At 37.0% G+C, this 24,082-nt stretch overlaps 1 protein-coding gene across 1 annotated transcript in view; it reads left to right on the top strand.

The window, feature by feature from the left end:
* lrp8 (low density lipoprotein receptor-related protein 8, apolipoprotein e receptor) overlaps nt 1–24,082 on the top strand; it is a gene marked incomplete at its 3' end in the record, with an annotated part of 197,776 nt that overhangs the window by 121,585 nt on the left and 52,109 nt on the right. The window contains exon 4 of the mRNA XM_079841676.1: nt 4,196–4,324. Within this exon, the coding sequence (XP_079697802.1) occupies nt 4,196–4,324 (129 nt within the window). The remainder of the gene's footprint in view (nt 1–4,195; nt 4,325–24,082) is intronic.

Raw genomic sequence — 24,082 nt, 5'->3', positions numbered from 1 at the left:
GTTGCAGCTTTGGAAAATGGTGGCGCTAGAGACTAAAGGCTTCCTGATGGTTTCACCCTTAATTCTTCTCCTTAATTCTTAATTCTTTTGCAGTTAACAGGTGTCTTTTCTTCACCACCTGTTTTTGTCAGATCCTGCTGACCCAACGAGCATTTCACTGTCCAATGGACACGCCTTAACTGCAATGTCTAGTATTGCATTAGTATTGCATCCTTCTCATGGGCATTTAATACTTTTTGACTTTTCAGTCTGAGTTAAATCTCTTTTTTGGCTCAATTTATCTGTAAAAGAAAACATGCCTTATAATTCTGCACACCTCAATATAAGGTGATTTTCATTTCCAGCCTTCATGAACAATTATATATCACTTATACATTATTAAATACTAAATCAATAGTAGTTATTAGGATTACTGTGGTTTGGAATTGGTCAAATGTGCCTGGAAAAAAAATATGATCAGAAAATCAACGTGCCTAATAATTCTGCACTCCCTGTAGTAATGCAACGTTTGCATTGTTGATGGAAGGCTTGGCTTGTTCGCAGCGGTGCTGTGCAGAGACCGATCGCCGTATGATAATGAGTCCAGCGAGAGCATATGACTCCTTATGCTTTTGATTCACTCATGCGTTTTTTTTATATCATACGTGGATCGGTCTGCGCAGTGACGATGCGTCTCGAACAAGCCTGGTGTCTGTGTGTGTGTGTGTGTGTGTGTGTGTGTGTGTGTGTGTGTTTCCCGCTGCCCAGTGTTGCTAGGTTTTCACAACAAACCCGCCCAATTGCTACTCAAAACAAGCCCAATCGCGTTCCAGGGGGGGATTCCCCAGTAAAAATCACATTTGGGGGTAAAATATGTGTTTTTTGGCATGGTTGCCTACTAAAATTCGCAATATGGGGCTAAATACCACATAATTGGGGTCGCTTCATCCCGCGGACATGAAAAAACAGCCCGCGACAAAACCACATACTTGGCAACATTGCCGCTGCCTCGCTAGTGTTGCTGAGAGAGATGAGACGTAAACAGTGACGTAAGACATGGCTCTGTTGTGGCTCTCAGCAGGTGGAAAAGCAAACCGGTTCTTAGAAGGCTCCTCAGTCAAACCAACTATGAACTGGGACTAGCTCTGGCTCTGAATTAGCTCTAGCACTGCCTTGGTGGAAAAGGGGTATTTGTGACATGCTGGATCAAATATAGGCCTATCTGAAATAAATAGCAAGGGCTGCCCCTGACTAAAGTTTTTTTTTTTCTTTTCTAGTAGTTGTTAATTTAAGCCGTTGATCATGCTGCACGGCTGCCTCCGCCTCCATGTCATTGTCTGTTATAGGCTATTTGCTTATTATTTATCAACCAAATTGCCCGGATTTAATAAAACATAGATTAAAATTAAGATACAATTTATACAAAACAAAATTCACTCTAAAGAAAGGCTTTAAAGTGTTATTGAACTTATTGAAGACCCCTGTCTAATGACATTATGCATCTTATGTGTCCTGTTCACTTTTCAACTTAAATGAAATTAAAAAATAACATTATCATATTTAAACTGAAACTAATTACGTGTTTTAATGGCTTCAAGTAGGCTATAGTATAGGCTACAGAGAAATGTCATGTCGGAGCAGGATTTGAGTGCACGGCATTTTACCGCTGAGCGGGTAGGCAGGTTTTTTGCGTTAATTTTTATTTCCTGTCGCTGTACAAGCTCGTTTATTGCATATGACTGTGTAAACCTATTATTTAAAGATTAAAAGAAAAATGTATTTAATGCATTACGATTGCAAGAAGAATCAATATTGTGAAAAATGTGATTTGCAGTCAAATGTCCAAAAAAAGGTGTGTAGGCCTACGCTGTTTAAACGAGTGTTCTCACTGATATATTTGTTGTTCTTCTGTGTTTTATAGACTCGATATAAACACTATAATTTCATTATTTTACTAACCCAACTAATGCATCCGCGCTTTCTATATTCCACGTGAGGGAAAAAGCTTCCTTCCACTAAGAAGAGTTGTTCCTTTAAGCACTTTTTATTTTAATATATATCTCTTTACATAAATATTATTTTCTACTTTAAAAAAAAAACAAACAATAATTTCGTTATTTTTCTAACCCAGCTAATTACTCATTGCGTGCACTTTTCTCAATCTGTTATGGAGCTATTAAATTTTGATTTTTCATATTGTTTTTTAAATGTTCGTTCGAGTAGTTCAAATGACCACTTTTTTTTACTCTAAAAATACATTGTCTGCTGACATTTAAGTATTTCACTGCACTTTAACAAGAAATCTTATCTTAACGGCCAGTGTAATATTTTTTGTTCATTGTTGTCCGGTTGTTAAGTCGTTTGAAATAACGCTGCTTTTATTTTTTGACTGATTGTTCTGTTCGGATCTATATAGCCTATAATTATAATATAGCAATTTGTTATTGTATTATTATAAGTATAAAATAAATTTACATTTATGAAAAAAAAATGCTTTAGCCTGATGATGCCGTTTTCGCCATGGCTCATGTGAATTTGTGAATTCTGAAACTACACGTAGTTTTGTAGTCTTTAAAAAAAAAATGTTCACTGAAGAGTAACTCATTTTTAAATTTTAAAAGCGCATGGTGTTGCACTGGCTGTATGTGGCACATAGCCTGCGAGTGCAACACCACGCTCTTTGATGTTGATGTGAATAAGGCTAAGCAGAATAAGTACAATTAAAGGGTTAGTTCACCCAAAAATGAAAATTCTGTCATTAATTACTTACCCTCATGTCGTTCGACACCCGTCAGACCACAACAGAACAGAAGTGAAATGAAGATATTTTAGTTGATATCTGATGGCTCTGAAAGGCCTCCATTGGCTCAATGGCACGTTACACTCTCAAGACCCTTAAAAGGTACTAAAGACGTCGTTACAAAGTCCATCTCACTACAGTGGTTCTAAAATAACTTTATGAATCGGCGACAATAGTTTTTGTGCGCAAAAAAACCCCTAAATAACGACTTATATAGTGATGACAATTTCAAAACACGGCCTCATGAAGCTTCGAAGCGTTATGAATCAGTGAGTCGAATGATGATTCGGATCGCGTGTCAAACCGCCAAACTGCTGAAATTTGGCGATTCAAACCGCTGATTCGACTCGCTGATTCATAACGCTTCGAAGCTTCATGAGGCCGTGTTTTGAAATCGTCATCACTATGTAAGTCGTTATTTAGGGTTTTTTTGCGCACAAAAACTATTGTCGCTGATTCATAAAGTTATTTTAGAACCACTGTAGTGAGATGGACTTTGTAACGACGTCTTTAGTACCTTTTAAGGGTCTTGAGAGTGTAACGTGTCATTGAGCCAATGGAGGCCTTTCAGAGCGATCAGATTTCAACTAAAATATCTTCATTTCTGTTCCGAAGATGAACGGAGGTCTGACGGGTGTCGAACGACATGAGGGTAAGTAATTAATGACAGAATTTTCATTTTTGGGTGAACTAACCCTTTAATGTAATGATGATGATAATAATAATAACTATGATCATAATATTTTTATTTAATAATGAAAAATAATTTTTTTAAATTACATTCATGGGGATCGAGCCAAATATCGTCTTGAAATCGCCAACAGCTTCAGCTTTCGGTGATCTCTCTGCCTATCGTCGATAATTCAGGTACATAAATGTAATTATTAATGTAAATAACACTATAGTATCTGCTGTATGAATTAAATATATATATTATTTTTTTAAAGCTGTGTTTTGTTGTTTGATTAGCATTAATGACAGACAGCAGCAGGTATTTAAAGGCTGCTGTCACTTTAAGACCTAATGCACGGGTCCAGTATAATGATACACATCCGATTTCTTTCTCAACGGTTTATGCATACATCTGTGCATACAGATAGAATGTGCAAATTTAGTTCTCTTTTGCCTTTTGTTGTGCTTGAATTGTTTAAAATAATATGTAAACTTAATGTATACATTAAATTTCCAAGATAAAACTTGTTTAAATGATAAACTTTCACTCTATGATTGTTAACCTTTGTAATTAATCCGCAAATTACATGCGTGCCGAATTGCGGGGCTTTGTCCGTACTGATCATGGATCAACTACGATCCGTTACAGCCCTACTATTAACCGGTCAGCATCCAGAAGCTAAATTGCTTTTTAACATTAGTTCATATTTCATCAACCTTTCTCTCTGTTGCTTCCTCTCATAGGTCGGCAGACGTGTCCACCAGAGAAGTTTGACTGTGGTGGCTCGACAAGCAAGTGTGTGTCTTTGTCATGGCGCTGCGATGGTGAAAGGGACTGTGAAAATGGAGCAGATGAGGAGCAGTGTGCTGCAGGTAAGTCCAGGGAGGCAGAGAGAAAGAAAGAGAAAATTGCTAAAAATAGCTCCTGTCTGGATAATGCATAGTCAGACTTCAGTGCGGTATGTGTGTGAACTTAATGGAGTGGAGTGTAGGTAGTGATGTGTGAGTGAAGTACAGAAACACACAGATGTTTGATGTTATCGTAGGTGACAATCTTTTCATTATGTCTTCTTGATATTATAGAATGGATCTTAAAAAAAGTGGGATTTTTTGTTTCATACCCCGAACAGTTGGTTCTTGCGTTGATAGATTATCACAGTGGGTGAGAGTGAGTGCTGTATGTGTTAAGACTATAAATAAAAAAGCAAAATAGCAATTCTGCTTACACACGCAATTTCTCTCTCTCCCTTCTTCTCTCTCCGCACACACACACGCACACATACACAGAGACACTAATCTGGCTGCCAAATACAGATATTTCAATTTAATATTAGATAATAAACAAATATTGATTTTGCTTTGTTCTTTGACATGCAACCTATACAAGCATTGATTCTCCAACTACCTCTTTTATGGAGAGATTATGTTTTATACATTTGGCCTTTTAAAGCCCTTCCGGATCTTTATCATTATAACAAACTACTGATGTATATCTGAAAAGGGACATAGATGAAAGTAAAAGCATTTTAACACTTTTTCTACTACTGTGATAAATCCACTGCAGAGCACTTGAGAATTTGCTGGTTTGTTTAGTATGGCTAAATGTCTCCTTTGCTGCAGACTAAATCACCTGTTTATTGTTATTATTATTAGTATAATATTGTCTATATTACTGTTTTTGCATTTCTTTCCCCATGTGATTCTTGTGATTGTTTACGTGTGGCGACTGGAGAGCAGAGAGATTGTGAGTGTGTAGTGGATTCATTATATTAATTGCAACTGAATGTTCTATAATCTAAAGAGGATATTCTTGAAGAATGTGCATCTCTAAATTAGTTAGACATTAGAAGCTGTCCATATGTTGTTGTTTTATTGTCAGTTCAAATATAAAAATTGTATTTGTGCTACTTCACAATTTAAAACCTAAATATACTGACGAGATCACACTGGTTGAGCATAAACAAGAGATGTAAAGAGATTATTGTGTATCTGCGTTGACCATTATCCATTAATGTCTACAAAATACATTTCACAATTTAATTGCCTTGTTGTGTTCATAATATGTAATTATCCCGCCTTTTATCCAGCCTAGATGCGTGTGCTTTTTATAACAGCCGAGCAAAGTCTGTTGTCTTTGTGTCTCTAGGCTTACATTCTCTCATACTTAATCATGTAATAATGAAACACAGAACACGTCTTTCAACTCTAGCTCGATCTTTTATGGTTTTCCATTTTCGGACTATTAGCACTATGATTAGCACCGTGGCAGCATTTGTTTATCTCCGTGGATTTATAGCTGTGATTTGCGTGTCACATGGCCTTGCGCTGAACTGGAAAATAAGAGCATTAACATCACTGTAATATTTCACTCTCCTGCTGATTATAATTGATTTCCTGCTTGATGTCTGGTCCTGAGACTTCAATTTTTTATTATAGAATAACCTGCAGGACAGCTCCTTTTGATTTATAATTAAAGGTATTAAGACACGGTCTATGAATACATATTACTCTTAATGCTGTACAGCCCATAACTTCTGAAGAATCATGTTCCCACAAAAGTCACATTTCAAATCCTTTTCAAATCAGTCACATCCACATGAACCAGAAGCTTATCAGTGAGGTGTGGCAGACAAGGAATGATTGTAGCATTTTTGGGGTTTTGCTCATTTATGTAAGTGAGGAAAATAAAGTGACATATTATACCCCAAAAAAATCTTCATACAGTGGACTACCAGTAAAATTGATAAATTTGGGACCAAATTTATTCAGACGCTTTGATCTGACCATGACCAAGTTAGGCTGAATGCCAGTGGGCGGGCCTATGGTGCGATAATTCATCTTGCTCAGGAGGCAGGCATATGCAAATGCATTTGCTCATGTGACATCACATATCCAAACAAGCTGTTTTTGGAGCTTGATAAAATAAATGGTTTGTTTGTAATGAGGAGGGCGTTTTAAGCTAGGAAACGTTAAAACTTAACCTGCGCCCCTATTTTGGAGAATTTTCTGAAAACCACATACCCAAGTGAAAATGTCTGCAGCTCTTAAACCCTATGGTCTATATTCATAAAGCTGGTCTTATTTTAAACTAGTCATAATAACTCAAAGTAGTATAGGAACAGAGTAACACAAGGTAAAATATACATGTAAGCAAGGGCGTAGATTTGGTTTGAACATTGGGGGGGTTGAACGTTGGTATGCTGCCTGTTATTTTTTAATTATTTTATTTTTTTTATGTGTATTGTTATTGGATAATTTCTTTCTTTCATCCCATCCCATCCCATCCCATAAATTCAACATATAGGGCCTACAAATAAGAAAGAGACAACATTAAGACATTTATTTTAAGATTTTTACATTCCACCTTAATGCATTTTAATTTTCGAAAGGGAAACACGTCGGCTCTTGAACAACTGTAAATCATTGATAATTACAGACACTATTGAAAAATAAACTAGCAAAACAGACGGCTGCTTTGGTAACTTGTTATAATGACAGTTATAGCTAAATACATTGCAATGGATTAGCTAGCTAAAATATATGTGCTTAGATATTACACAATACCCCCCCCCCCCCCTTAGTGACTCTATTATGAGATTTTAATGTTAAGGGCCTGAAAATAACCTAAATATATAACTGAATGTCTGATCATGTTTTAATTCAAATTTGAGGATGATACTCTCAAAAATGTAGCTTGTAAACTGATTAGAATCAATATTTCATTGAAAATGGACATGATTGATTACTCTAACTCAAAACGCTCATGCAAACAAAGGAGGATTTTTTGTTTTTTTCCCTGTTTTTTGTTGTTGTTTTGGTTAAAAAAAGTGGGATGCATTTTGAAGAGTGGACCCTTACACTTAAAATGTATGCTGGTGTTTCCAGGTTTCGTCCGATCTGAACAATAGGAGATGAAAGATTTGTAATGAGTTTATTATATCCATGTTTCAGCATTTCAATTTAACCCTTTCCTCTCTGGGGAATTTATTGCAAAAACAAGTTCAGGACATGAATCTTGAGTGTTTTAGCTTTAAAATGATGCATAGTTTGTGATGGTTGATTGAATATTTTTTATAAAACAAAAGTAGATAATTTTACAAACACGCCCACTCACGTCACTGATCCACTGGCCCACCATCCACTGTGAGTTAAGAAGTTAATAGTTCAAAGACCTCTTATGCAGAGGTGGGTAGTAACGAATTACATTTACTTCGTTACATTTACTTGAGTAAATTTTTTGGGTAACTTGTACTTTTAGAGTAGATTTAAAGTTGGGAACTTTTACTCTTACTCAAGTAAATTTCTTGTGAAAAAACTGTACTTTTACTTAGTTACATTCGGTGGCGTTCCTCCGTTACTGTCAAATGGTAATAATTATATTATATATATTAAAATAAGTGAATATGACTTTCGCAAGTCTCGCGAAACGTTGGAGAGGCTGCTTCGCGAGAGGTTGCTACGCATCACCCGCTTATAATTAGCGCGCGTTTAGTCGGAAGATGTGTGTGAGCTACGGGAGGCAGATTGCCCGTGGCCTCAAGTTCAGTCTATGTTTTCACTCCAAGATGTCAAAAAGAATAGTTTCATAATGCGATGCATGTTGTGTGCACCAAAACGAACTGACATCTCTCAGCATACAAGAATTCCACCCTGAAAAGAACATGTAGCGGTAAGTGTCACAATGATGCCTATATTTGAACACTATTAACGGTCATTTGGTAACTATGGGGAATTTTCCCTTATTATAATACTATTTCACACACTGTCCGAGTGTTTTCCTCATATGCGCTCTTGTGCAAGCAATGAATCGTTTGAATCCTCCAAACAATACACGTCCACGAACAAACGTTCTCATCTTCACATTTACATATCCTTTTCTTCACAAAACGAAACAAATTGAATAGCCTAATGTGACGTCTTGCATTTATACACAAATCCGGACAGACACCTGTCTGAAGTGTAGAAAATACATACAAATAAAAACGGTATTGTATTTTATTCCTACCTAAAGAATAGCCTATATACTTATACAAATATAAGAACAAAGTATGTTTTAAAAAGAGCTCTAGTTAGCCCAGCACACCATTAATTTACACTGTTTAACCATTAATCTCACACACACACACACACACACACACACACACACACACACACACACACACACACACACACACACACACACACACACACACACACACACACACACACACACACACACACACACACACACACACACACACACACACACACATATATATTATATATATATTATATATATATAAGGTTCATTAGCTTACATTAGTTAACATGAACTAATAATGAACTGCACTTATAAAGCACTTATTTATCTTTATGTTAATTTAAACATTTACTAATGCATTATTAAAATATTGTTAACATTAGTCAATGCACTGTGAACTAACATGAATAAACCATGAACAGCTGGATTTTTATGAACTAACGTTGAAAAAGATTAACTAATGCTGAACAGAGGTGTTGTTCATGGTTAGTTCATGTTAACTAATACATTAACTAATGTTAACTAATACAACCTTATTGTAAAGTGTTACAGAGAGGTGTGTGAAAGCTCTCCAAGTAGCCTGAAATTCAGGGTTTTCGCTTATCAATCAGATTGAAAGTAACTAGTAACTAACTACTTGAGTAGTTTTCTCATCGAATACTTTTTTACTCTTACTCAAGTAAATATTACGATTGTTACTTTTACTTTTACTTGAGTAAATATTTCAGTAAGTACTTGTACTTTTACTTGAGTACAGATTTTGGCTACTCTACCCACCTCTGCTCTTATGTCAAAAGATCAAGGCAAGTTTGATTTCTCCTGACGTTATAAATGTCTTTACTGTCACTTAATCGATTTAATAGATCTTTGCTGAATAAAAATTAATTTATTTCAAAAATTCTTACTGACCCAAGGCAAGCTTTTGAACTATAGTGTAAATAACATTTTTTAAGTTTAATTAAATAAATACAATTTTACTTGATTTATTGTAAGTATAATTATGATTCTAAAACCAGAAATAGCATTTGTAAAGAATGTTTTATTTGCATTTGTTACAATGTTATAATAATTCCTATTTAATTTGTTTTTAAAGGAATTGTTGACAAAAGTTAAGACAACATCAAGGCATTATGATAATTGATAATTAATTGATAAATAATTAATAATCCTCTGTATAATGATGTGTAATGGTGAGAATCAACGATTATTATTATTATTATGTCATAAGATGTGTTCTTTACATCACTGCACAACAAAAACAACATAACAGTCAGCAACCAGCAAAACACTAACAGCATTATTTATTAATGCTGCAGTTGCATGTTGTGAGGTCAGAAATTAGCAGCTTTGCTCAGAGTTTGTTCAGAAGTATGTCTTGGGTTAGTTGGAACAACATTTGGGGGAACAGGATTTGGTGTTTTGTAGATTCAAAGTTCTTCACAACCCTGTGGGCTGGATAAAATGTAATAGCCTTTTACAGAGCATTATACTATAATGCTTAAAACATAATACTCTTTTAGTGCATTAATTTGTTGTTAGGGTCAGCATTGCCATTTTATTGGCTTTACCAAACTCCACACACATGCCTGCTGCGCCCACAAAGCCCTTTTGCAGTGTGCAAAAGGTTGGAAGATTTACATAAAACATATCTTGGAGTCCCAGACATGAATAATATACCTCCTAACATCATATTCCCATTTCTTGTAGAAGAAAGGTGCTATTTGCCCTCAAAATCAGCTGTCCTTTTGCTCTCTACTCTCTCTTTCCCCTCTATTACCTTAATCTCCAGATACACTACGAAGGAAGCTTTTAAGTATAAATTATTATCAGTAACATGCATTAAAAATGCACAATCAAAGTACCCTTTGCTCTTGTGGAAGCCCTATGAAGAAATTTTGAAAGGTTTTAATTTCTGAAACTGCATTTAGGCAGAGAGAGGGGCGCCTGCTGAGGCAGAGCTGTGGCATTTAGCTCATTATGTGGGTGGAGTTCCATGATGCAAAGGGAAAAAATCCCTCAAAGCCTCAAACGTGTGAAGTTAAATTGCTAGTTGAGGTTGTTCTTAATAATAAATGTCCATGTTTGTGTTTATAAGGTACAGAACCATATCAACTCAAACGTGTACTTTTTTTTTTACTTATACATTTTTTTATATATCCCCAGTTTTGCTTGGATTTAAAAAATCTCCAGACTTCTAGTTTTGCTTGACCAAACTAACAGCATGAGTGTAGAAGAGACATTTACATGTGTATGGATTTCTGTCAATCCATTAGTAAAAAATTACTGATTATTTGACAAAAATAGCTCAAGCTAAAAACAAGAAAAATATACAGCTCTATGCCAGTATGAATTAATGTTCTACTAAGTAGCTTAAGTTTCTTTCAACAATTTCACAAACTTAATGCTCTCACTGAACTGCTATGTTTTAGGTTATTGCTAAAGCACAGGGCTGGGAACGACTATACGACTAGAGGGACAATCTGGTGTCAAAACATGCATCGATTAATTCAAGTCACATCCCTCCATTTGATTTGTTTGCACTGCACCTTGACAAGAAAGGCAGATATCTCAAATGAGCAGTCAGTTTCCAAAAGTGCCACTAAATGTTCAGTTCGGTCCTGAACACCAAGTGAAGGGTCACAGGATGTGATTGTCACTCTTGTGAATAGCTGAACTCTGTGTGGACAGAACAAGATTAAGCTCTCAAACAGAACAGTGACAACCAAATTTATCTGCAGTGTGTACATGGCGATTAAAAATGTATGACTTCCAGTTACTGCAAATGTGTGAAGGTGTCTTTAAGGGTTGTCTCTTTTTTGTTGTTGGTAAGAATAAAGAATTTTTATTGGTGGCTCTCAGCTCCTTTAATGTCTATTAAATTCTCGAGTGTTTATGTTTTATGATGTAATATAATTTAATTGTAATCATCACAGTTAGATTTGTGTCATGCTGTGGGTGATATTACCCTTGAGAACTCATGACTCTCTCTCTTTATCATTCTGTGTTCCCCACCTCTGCCTCTCGTTGTACATCCATAGAGATTAATGTACTGCACAGACACCCACTTGATTCCTGCAGACACATCAGAAACTAATTAGGAGAGATACTAAAAAAGAGATTACAATATGACATTTGTGAAACTCTAAAGTATATAGACTTCTGCACTGGAAATTTAACCGTTACTAGAATTAAAGGGGTGGTAAAACACGTTTTCACTTTTCTAATTTTAGCTAGTGTGTAATGTTGCTGTTTGAGCATAAACAACATCTGCAAAGTTACAACGTTCAAAGTTTAAAGCAAAGGGAGATATTTGCTTTTAAAGAAATCAATTTCTAAGGACTACAGCAAACGGCCGGAAGGGACTACAGACATTCCTCCAGGGTTGCTGACATCACCAGTCCCAATATTTACATAAACCCCTCCTCCGAGAATATTAAATAAGGGGGGCGAGGCCATTTTTTATTGCTGTGGAGAAGAGTTGTTGTGGTATAGTTAGTAGACTGGAATGTTGTTGCCGCAATGCCGACGAAACGCTGTTATTTTCATCCGGATTGCAGGTCCACTTTGTTCAGCCTTCCTAGGGACAGGGGAGTTAGGGATCAATGGTTAAAATGTATTTTTAACTCTGTCCCTCATAGCAAGGAAGTAAACAAATGACAATGCTGTTTGGCTCTGCAAACCAATTTGTTAAATGCTCATTCATACTTAATGTTATCCGACAAACACCTAACGTTACAAACTTTTTTAAAATCTCAACAGCGAACTTGGAATTAGTGTAAATGATTCTTTGATTAGAGCTTTTATGTATTGCTTATCTACATGCTTGTTTATCTACAGGCATGCTAGACATGGTTCTGTGTTTGATTTGGCTACTATAGTAAAGCCAATATTTAGTGTTCGTTTTGGGTTATTAGTTCTTGCGACAGATATTTGGCTATAATCGTTCTAAAAATACAAAAGTAACGGTGCCATTCAGTAGCTATCACTATAGATCCGCGGTCTTTACTCTTGAGGACTGAACAGGTTGAACAGGTTCTGCTCGATCATCTTCACTAAAATTGTCTGGTTCCGATTCAGGCGCAAATTGATATGGTTTTATTGACGGCATTGTTTCTAATACTACCAAAGCACAATCTACCGCTAAAGGTAAGGGGCGTGACGTTTCCGACAAACGTGCACTAGGCGGTTAGCGAATCACAACACACTGGGCCAGCTAACCAATCTGGGCCCATTGCGTATTTTTGAGGGACCGGCTTCATAGAACCCGGAAACCATCAGACCGCTTTTACAAGGAGGGACAGAGCAGTGTAGAATAAAGTTATAATATATGAAAAATAATGCAATTTTTTTTTTTAAATGAAGCATGAACACATGTTACAGTGAGTGCACCCCACAAACACAATCAAGCCTTCGAAAGAATGTGTTTTACCACCCCTTTAATGAATTTTTCCTAAATCGATTTAACACATTTCTCCAAACTAAGTTCACTGGTCTCCAAACGATTAACAAAGCCATCCGAACATTTTTAAAAAATGTTTTTATTTATAATGAAGTTGTCCATTTTCTTCATGTAATGCATTCAATTAACATAGTGGAAGCTAAACTTATTGAAAAAGCATGTTTATCAATGAAGATCCTTTTTTTCGCCTGTCATTTCTGTCTGGCCAGAGAATTTCATTCACACAATGTTTTCTCAAGCTTTGGACTTAACGACTGAACGGATGTAAATGTTGAATCCGCACCTGGAACTCACTTGACTCAATATCTCTGCAGGCCCTTTATTGGAGTTACTTTGTCAAAGCTTGCGGTCGAACACTTCTCATCTACACAGAAAGAGAAAAAAATCCAGAATTGAATGCAGAAATGGATTCCTATTCCCTCTTCTCTTCCTCTACCCGGTCCACACCTCTTCTTTGTCTTCTTACTGTTTTCACCAGGGTCCTCATTATTTGTTTGCCCTGAATATTTACACACGACCTCTTTTATGCATAGCGAAATCATGATTGTGCTGTGTGTATCACTAACCCATTAGATATAAATTGTATTCTGTTTGACAAGATGCTCTGTCTATTTGAGTCTATGGTCTGTTGTAAAAGCAAGAACTTTGGATCAGTGTAGTATTTGGAGAAACTTTGTGAGTGGTATTTGGAGAAAATTATGTATTTTTAAAGGGGTGGTAAAACACATTCTTTTGAAGGCTTGACTGTGTTTGTGGGGTGCACTGTAACATGTGTTCATGCTTCGTTTTTTTTAAAAAAGCCTTATTTTTCATATATTTGACCTTTATTCTACACTGCTCTGTCCCTCCTTGTAAAACGGTCTGATGCTTTCCGGGTTGTATGAAGCCAGTCCCTCAAAAATACGCAGTGGGCTCTGATTGGTTAGCTGGCCCAGTGTGTTGTGATTCGCTAACCGCCTAGTGCACGTTTGTCGGAAACGTCACGCCCCTTACCGGAGGCTGTGCTTTGGTCAGTATTAGAAACAACGGCGTCAATAAAACCATATGAGCCCGAATCAGACCCAGAACATTTGAGTGAAGATGATCGAGCAGAACCTGTTCAGTCCTCAAGAGTAAAGACTGCGGATCTATAATGATCGCTACTGAATGGCACTTTAACTTTTGTATTTTTAGAATGATTATAGCCAAATATCTGTCGCAAGAACTAACCCAAAACGAACACTAAGCACTGGCTTTAACTAGTAAGTTAGCCAAATCACACACAGAACCATGTTTAGCATGCCTGTAGATAAACAATACATAAAAGCTCTAATCAAAGAATCATTTACACTAATGCCAGGTTCGCTGTTGAGATTTTAACGTTAGTGTTTGTAACGTTAGGTGTTCGTCGGATAACGTTAAGTATGAATGAGCATTTAACAGACTGGTTTGCAGAACAGCTTTGTCATCTGTTTACTTCCTTGCTACAACCTATTACAGGAAAACACATCGATGAAAAATAAATCAGACTTACAGGTTTTGGCCCGTAAACAGCTTCTGTTTGTAAATCCAGCTTTCAGGACAAGCCGTTGTGCATATCCTGTATTGAACTCGCGAAGTTTGTGGAAGTTTGTGTTGTCCTCCGTGAAATGTGCAGCGCGCGCGTCGTGCATCCACGCACCGGCAGTGTTTTTTTCACGCAGCTGACGTTGTGCACATCCGGCATTGAAATCGCGAAGACGGTGGATGTTTTCCTCTGTTAGATGTGCTGCAGGAGCCCTGCGCGCGCCTGATTCCCCGCTGACTCAAACACACGTGCATATAACATGCTGTATGTTAAACGCTCTGCAACGCACCCCCGTCCCAAGGAAGGCTGAACAGAGCAAGTACCCCAGACCTGCAATCCGGATGAAAATAACAGCGTTTCCTTGGCATCGCGGCAACAACACTCCAGCCTAACTATACCACAACAGCGCCGCGATACAAAATGGCCTCACCCCCCCCCTTATTTAATATTCTCGGAGGAGGGGTTTATGTAAATATTGAGCCTGTTGATGTCACCAACCCTGGAGGAATGTGTGTAGTCGCCTGCTGGCCGTTTGCTGTAGTTCTTAGAAACTGATTTCTTTAAAAGCAAATATCTCCCTTTGCTTTAAACTTTGAACGTTGTAACTTTGCTCAAGTTGGTTGTTTATGCTCAAGCAGCAACATTACACGTTAGCTAAAGTTAGAATAGTGAAATCGTGGTTTACCACCCCTTTAAAACCATCAAGAAAAATGCACATTCCATTTAGGACAATTATGCAAGTCAAAAAAAAGTTCAATCTTTTGAGAAAATCTAGTACTTGCATGCTTTTGTAGCTTTTTGTGGCGAGTATGTTGAGATACTCCAACCCATTCTCACTCCCAAGGCGTCAAAATCCTTCCACGTGGCCTTCCACATCAAAATGAAGACGCTAAAGGTACCCCTAGGCGTCACTATATCGACGTGCAGGGTGCTCCATTGATTTCATAGAGAAACCTTTGGCATCATACACAGACGCATTGGGCATGGGAATGTTGTCGTCATGATGAAATTATATATTGGGTTTTGATTTTGCCATTACGACATGTTGGAGTGTGATTCTCAATTTATTCAGCCAGCATACTTTTATTTACATTTATTTTATTTTTTTATTTATGCTATTTAGACACGTTTGAACACATTTGAACCCAGCCCCATCCCATCCCTAAACCTACCCATTTGTGTATTATATGATATAAAACACAGGATACTACTGCCTGCACAATTTATTCAAAAAGTACAAATATTCCAAGTGTTCCGAGGTCAAACGATTGATTTGTGTGAAGAAAATCCCCAAAAGCGATCAGTGTCTCCATCCGCAATTTCAAAGATTGCCGCCCGAAGAAACGTTACGTCAGATTTCATAGTGAAATTGCATTGGCTCTCGTATGTCTCGTGGCCAATTGCATCATTACGTCAGCTTTGATTGTAAAATGTCATTGACTCTTGTGTGTCTCCTCCATGACCGATTGTATCATGCAAGAGTCAGGTGTATCATTTGAATGAGATCTGAATGACTGCATGCGTGTGTTCACGGAGCGGCGGGATCATCATTTCAGCGATTAAAACATTAAGATCAACTCTGTTCTTTATATGAAGATATCGTATGACTTCAGAAGACTTGGAATGTTAATACCTTTATACTGTTTTTGGTCAGTTTTTGCAATAAATACCTGTGACTGTACTTTTATTAGCCTGTTACGTGTTTTATATTGAGAAGTGAGTAGGTTTAGGGTAGGAGTTGGTTTAGTTGTAATAAAATCATGTCTGCTTTTACAAATGCAAATAATTATATGCATCTTGATGTGACTCATTGGGCTAACAACTTAAATCAAAGATGTACCCCTGCGCGTCAATATAGTGATGCCTAGGGTAGGGTTACCTTGAGAATGGGTTGGATACGCAGTTTTTTTGAAAGAAAATAATAGTTAGTGACAGTAAAGCTTTTTTTCATTAACAAAACATCTATTTCAAGTAAATGCTGTCATTTTAAACATATTTACAGTTTTGCTAAATACATGCTTTACTTAGATAATAAAAATTGTTTCTTGAGCGCCATATCAACATAGAATGATTTCTGAAGGATCATGTGACATGGAAGACTTGAGTAATGGATGTTGAAAATTCAGCTTTGCCATTACAGAAACAAGTTACATTTTAAAATATATTAAAATAGAAAACAGACATTTTAAAATGTAATATTATTTTACAATATGACTTTTTGACTGTATCCTACCAACCCCAAAGCAGTGAACACTGTAACAATCAATTGACATACATTTAATATTTATAACTGATTTGCTCATGAAAATCAAACATGAATGTGAAGTTGCATTTGTAACTCACTCAGGGTCAGATGAAGGTCATATTTGCTGTAGGCATAGTCACTAGCACTGAAACGTAAGCATGTTTACTATGACAGGTACTCGACTGTGAACTCATTCTCGTGTAGCTACCTTGGCCACACACCAGAGCCTATTAAATGAATTAAGATCGAATGGAAATTGCAGTCAAGCATTAAGGCGTGTGATGTCGATCATTGCCTTGAGATGACTATATGAGAACAGATAGGAGAACCAAGGGGAGCTATAGTGACACCCAGTAGATCTTAATGTGGGTGGATGGTGTATTTGAATTGCACCGATACAGATCAAAATACTGAGATCTGAGATGGAAGGTAGAAATATATTAAACACCAGAAAAGATAGAAGAGACAAACACGTAAACCAGTCTCTTAGTTTGTGGAGAAAGAGGTTATGTGTGGGAGTGTATATACACCGTTTTTTTTTATTGTTTTTTTTATGTGAATGCGTTATCTTTGCTGTTTATGGTAAGGCTACAAGCACACAGTCTTTAATATATAAAACAGTGTGGGTGTAATAAATTGATTCTCTCTCTTCCAAAACCTAGTGAGCTGCCTTGCTCTCCAAGCCTACGTAGGCAGCATCCTAACAAGGGACTCATTCCGGGTCTTCATATAGTGTGTGTGTGTGTGTGTGTGTGTGTGTGTGTGTGTGTGTGTGTGTGTGTGTGTGTGTGTGTGTGTGTGTGTGTGTGTGTGTGTGTGTGTGTGTGTGTGTGTGTGTGTGTGTGTGTGTGTGTGTGTGTGTGTGTGTGTGTGTGTGTGTGTGTGTGTGTGTGTGTGTGTGTGTGTGTGTGTGTGTGTGTGTGTGTGTGTGTGTGTGTGTGTGTGTGTGTGTGTGTGTGTGTGTGTGTGTGTGTGTGTGTGTGTGTGTGTGTGTGTGTGTAATGACATGGGTATTACAAAAAGAGGGTGAAATATGAGGACGTTCCCCATGTCCTCACTTTTCAAAATTCTTATAAATCACACAGAACAAGTTTTTTTCACAGAAAGTGAACTGCACAGTCTCCTGTGAGGGCTAGGTTTAGGGGTAGGGGCAGTGTAGGGGGATAGAAAATACGGTTTGTATGGTATAAAAACCATTACGCCTATGGAATGTCCTCACATTTCACAAAAATAAACGTGTGTGTGTACACATTACCAATCAAATGTTTAGGGTCAGTACGTTTTTAAACAAAACATTTTTTTAAATAAGTCTCTTATGCTCACCAACGCTGCATTTATTTGATCAAAATACATAAATACAATTGTGAAAATATAATTACAATTTAAAAAGTCTGTTTCCTATTTTAATATATTTTAAAATGCAATTTATTCCTCTGATGGCAATGCTGCATGATAAGTAGTTATTACTTCAGTCTTCAGTGTCACATGATCCTTCAGAAAGCCTTCTAATATGCTGATTTGCTGTTCAAGAAACATTTTTATTATCAATGTTGAATTTCTTTTCTTTTTTTTCAGGCATCTTTGATGAATATATAGTTCTAAGGACATCTTTTATTTGAAAAATTTTGTAACAATTAAACGACTCTACTGTGACTTTTGATCAATTTAATGCAATGTCCATTTCTTTAAAAAAAATCTTGCTGACCTCACACCTTTGAACTGTAGTGTAACTATTTGATGAAATAATCTATTTCACTAAGAAATTTGAACTATTTTAATTAAAACTATCATTGCATTTAATGTATTATTATATTATTGTTATATTATCATTATTTTGTACTTTTAAATAAATATATAATTTAACATATTTGGATAGTTTTCCTCAGAAGCTTGTTGCAGTGCATATTAGTGTTGCCTTGTCCATTTAAGGATGTCTGTGTAGGCAGCTCACTAGGATTTGCAACAGAGCTTCTGTCTTTCTCGCCCCCTTTTTTCCCCTTTTCACCCAGAGAAGGCTTTAGCACTTCTTTGGGTGCTGTGAAAATTCTCATCACTGAAAAACACAAACTATCACAACCTACAACACTCTGCTGCTGCTGCTGTACCACTGAGGAGGGCTTGACTGTAATAATGAAGCATTACAGTATCTGCTGAAGCATTTCCTCAAGGGAGATTCAGAGGGGCTAGGTGCGACGCAACCAGAATATATTAATCTGATTATATCAGTATATTCAGGATTATTACAGACAGCTCATGTGATTACAGCAAATAATAAATCCGTTTTCATGCATCCATGTAAAATTATTATAATTACAGCACTGGCGGAACGTATAAACCGCACTCTGTTTTAGATATCTATTTGTGTGATGTTGTTCTTGGTGTTCATTTTATTTCCTGGGTGACATCGAAGATAATGAATTCTGAAATTTGCTGTCTGATACTGTATATGTTAGTCTTTTGATGGACGCATACAGAAATTGACCATGATTCCCAGTGGCATTAATGAATCGTTTGCTTTTTGATAATACCAGAATGTACGTTTGGTTCATTTCCAATCTAGGCGCTAATCATTATTACCATAATACGATGGGTTTTATTCCGTTATGGAATATTTTGTGTGCACAATTGTCTATACAGGAAAGCTTTTGCCCTTTTAGGCTTTATGTGGGTGGGGATATTGGCTGTACTCAGCACACAGTTGCATAGGCCGAGGTGTTTGCAGCCGTGTAATTCCAGACATTTTGCTGAACCCCTTCTATCCCCTGACAATAGCCTGATATTTCTCTTTCATCTGCACTGCCATTTGGTAATCCACCCAGAGGTAATGCCCCCCTACCTCTGGTCAACATATAGGCGCACTTCAGAAACTGTGAAAATGTCTTTCCTTTCACCGTAAACAGCTGAAGGCTTGGTGCAGAGAGCTCTGTTCTCTAAATGAATTTGTAGCACAGAGGGGTCAATCATTTCCAAACTGTATAATAGTTTAGACCATTTCAGATGCTCTCTGTCATTTCTACACTGTAAAAAGGAACTTTCATAAGAGAAATAGCTCCTCAAGTGCATCACATTGGGTTATCTAACATATAAAATAACCTTTATTGGTGTCAACCAAGTCAGGTTTGATTGAGTCATATTAATTAATTTCTTTGAGTTTAATAAAACTAGTTAATTTAAGGTTGGCTCTTAAAGTTTGAAATATATAAAATACATATATTTTTGGGGGGGCTTTTAGATAATGTATGTTATAACATTTATGTTATCGTTCTCCTAAATGTTGACTAAATTTACTTTTAGCAGGTCATGGTCTTTTTCGATTTTAGTAGATGCTCTTTGCTAGACTAAGGGTGCTTTCACACTGGCAGTTTAGTTCGAAACGGGGCCGGTTCGCATGAAAAATTGGCAATGTGAAAGCAACCGAACCTGATACTACCTGGAGTAGGTGGTCTAGGTTGCATTCGAACTTTGCCGAGATTCACATGAATGTGAAAGCAAAATGGTCTCGGGTGCGCACATGTTCAGGAAGAAAAGTGACCTGCACATGCATTTTAGCCAATGATGATGATGTATTTAGTTCAATAAAACACATGTAAGGGATGATAGTGTTGATTATTTACCTTGCATATGAGTGAGAGTGAGCCTGCAGTGTTTTTGCGCATAGCGAGTGCAATCAGGGCGGCAAATGAATGGCAATCCAATGTCTCCTCAAAAGAGTCCTTTTGCAAGCAGCAGAAAGCCGCCTTCATGCAGCGCACATATCCCAAGTGTTGTTTACTCAGCTGTGCATAATAGCACCAAATTAATAAAAACACAATATATTTACCGTGATCTGTTTTCTATCATGTGGTGTGCATGCGTTTGATGACGTAAAATGAACGCATATGCACCATGCAAGGTTTGATAGAATCCAATTGAGTGTGAAACCAGACCAATGCTGCGGGATTGCTGGGAACAATCGCGTTCGGACTTGGACCTCAGCAAACGTGCCCAGTATGAAAGCCCTCTAAGTGTAAATAGCAAAACAAAGAGTATAGTGTAAATAGTAGCTAAATGCTTTTTGCACTAAATGTAAATAGTATTTATATTTAGTGCAAATAGTGGCAGATACCATTTGCACCTCATTGTGTTTTTGTACATTTTAAAACATTATGCAGTAATAACATATTCCGTGTATATTTGTTTAAATCATAAATTAATGCTGCCTTATTGGGACCTCCTGAAGCCTACACCTGCCCCAAACCCTAACTATTTTGAACCTGCTGATTAGTGGGGTCACCCACCTCCCTGAAATAACTGTCCTGAAGAGCTGTAAGGTGACTGGGTATTACATTCCCGGGGGCTAGTTTTGTAAAATGATTTGATAAGGTTCTTGGAAAGGTTTTGATTGTGGTAACACTATGAGCTGCACATGTCACGGGCAACGCCCGCCCAATCAGCACGAGGACATTCAACTAAAATCTATTAATTCCCCCTATTAAATACCCTTTAGACATTTCCTTTTTTTTCTAAATAAGTGCCTCTCCAAGCTGAAATGTTATGGGGAAAAGAAGAATGAGTTCTATTACTGGTTTATTTTCCTCACACAAGAAGAGCCCTATTCCAGAATTGCCAAACAAAAGGTTGTATTGCTTCTAAACTTGTGGCTGCCTAATGAACCACACTGAAAGCTCACTGAATGACTGGCCTGAACTAATTCCCTGTCCTCTTCAATTTCTCCTTTTTTCGAGTATATCCTCTTTACTTTACACTGTGCCCGCAGGCGCGCGCTGTTGTCAGCACTAGGAAAAGCTTCATGAGGGGGATCAAGTCCAAAGCATCACAGTCTTTAGCTGCCTCAGTATGTTTGTGGCACCTCGTCCCTTCAGCTCAGTGCATCATGGTTACAGTCTCTCTCTCCCAGTGGAGGGTATTCTTTCTCTCTGATACTGGATACTATAATATTATGGGCTGATGGAGGACAGTGGTGAACGCACCATTAACTCTGTGCTGACTTAGTGCCTCAAGCCATTTGCTAAGCGTAGCATGAGCCTCAATGCTAAAGATGCCCCTGGTCGCTTGTTCTCATAGAAATGGGGTGGCCATTTAAGTTGAAGTATCTCTGGTGTAACTGTTTTGTTAAAAGTCTTCTAGTCTTCTTACGCATTACCTTAAAGGTGAAGTGTGTGTTGTATTTTATATATATATATGATTTCTCCTATTCCAGTTTAATGTACAGAGACTTGAGGAGCATTCACTGAAGTCATTCTTTTCCAGTGAGATTTTGAGATATAGCACAATTGCAAGTATTGTATTGCTTTTATAAAACAGTTCAATACATATTTTTTTTTAATTATTGCCAGTTGTCTGTTTTTATTCTGCGAATTAAATGAATTCCAAACAAAGCTATAACAGAATCAACCATCCTAGTTGCTTGGGTATTTTGGTTGGTGCTTCTGAGCAACGCTCAGTAGTGAATCAGAATAAATCAAGCGTTTTTGAACCAATTGATTGAATGAATGATTCAGTGACTCACTCATAAAGAGTTACTTTTTTGTCTCCTGAATGATTCAGTGTTTTGAACACATTGTTTGGGTGGATGACTCAATGATTAACTGAAAGATAGTCACCTACTGGTGCATTTATATAGCCTATAGAAAGAGTCAATTGGAATGTCATCAAAATGGCATCAAAAGCTATTTAAGAGAAAATTTGCTAATTATTTTATAATTGTATATAATTGTTATTATACAACAGTTAGTTCCGGTTAAAAAAAAAAACTATATGCATTTCACATTCACTTTTGCTATATTTATTTCCACTCTGTGTTGTTTGCCTGTGTGTGGCTCAAGGTCACAGATCTTGACAATGTAAAGCCCTATCTACTACCTGTCTTTTGTTGGCCCGGGAAATGCGTATTTGACGTTGGTCGGTGAAATTCAATTGACCTGCTTTGAGCCTTTCGGTTTCCCTCTTTTAAAATCCATTCACTGTTGTGCATGACCTCTAAAGGAGATATCATCAAAAATCCACACAGCAGACATATCAGCAGCCTTTGAATGACGAAGTCAGCCTGGCTCAGAGCTGTGTGTTTACTATCCACAATATTCTCTTTCATGTCTCTGAAACGTTGGGAAAGGTGAAAATCCATTTAATATAAAATTGTTCTTAAAAGAAACGGATAGATTTGTTAATCTGTGTTTATTTATTTGTCTTTATTTGCCCCAAAGTAAAATTTATATAACAGTATCTTTCTAATTGTTATAATATGTTTAAAAAATGAATAAAATATATTTTTACATTTTCTGACAGAAAAAGAATTAGTGGTTCTTGCTAGAGGTCGACCGATAGTGGATTTTACTGATACGATAACTAGGTTGGGCTGTATTTGCCTATAACTGATTAATCAACCAATAGTTTTTCAAATGGATACTGGATAAAAAACAAACATAAGACTACAAGTAAAACAGTGCTGAACTTTATAATTTGTTTTTTTTTTTTAAACAGTACTGAATTATGAAAGTTCTTCATTAAGTTCTACAAAACCAATTCTACTGAAAATAATTTCACCATTAAAATATTACAAGTCAAATGTGTGTTTCTTTAGCTATAACCTAGAAATGTGTATGTACATTTCATAGGTAACACTTTGCAAGTCCATGCAAAAGCTAAAGATGCCAGCATGCTAAATGCTAAATAGTGTCCTGGACTATGTGGGTGCTAAGGGGTTTTGGGTGTTTTTAGCACATTAGATACAGTTTTAGGATGTTGTTTTGGTGCTGTTTTCATGCCTAAACAACCCTGTTCTAATCCATACAAATGGCTCGGATCGACTCATCAATGTAGTACTTAGCAATTATTATGTGAATTTATACATTCAGTTTGCATCTTCTGCAAGTGTATAGAGACGGATGATTTGATTTTTATTCCAGCTAGCATGTGACAGTACTGTCTGAGATCACTGGTGTATGAAAAAGCTGTCCATGTTTGTTCTGCTGCTCTTTGAGAAGATGTTGTTTCAGGCTGGTGTTTACATCACAGGCCGAGCCCCTTTTCATTTTCACTGCTGCCCTTCTTCTCCCTTAAGAGAAGAGCAGGGTCAGCCAATCCAATCTCCCACTGCTTAGAGCAAACACAACCTTCCATCCCATGCTCTGTATACACAAGAAAGACTCAATCACTCTCCTTTTTTTTAACAACATGCTACGTTTGTTGTCTGCCTTGACCTTGACATCAGAGAATTGTAGTAGCTAGATAATATCTACATATTTCACTCCTGTGTCAAATTTATAATTCCAGAAGATTCCAGTTATTCCACTCCTTCACCTCAGCTATTCGATAGTCATTGAAGAGACCTTTGAGTGTCCGACAGCAGATGCAGAGGTTGC

Source organism: Gobio gobio (genome assembly GCF_949357685.1).
Source record: "Gobio gobio genome assembly, chromosome: 17".
Lineage (NCBI taxonomy): Eukaryota > Metazoa > Chordata > Actinopteri > Cypriniformes > Gobionidae > Gobio > Gobio gobio.
This window is presented reverse-complemented; position numbering and strand designations above follow the sequence as displayed.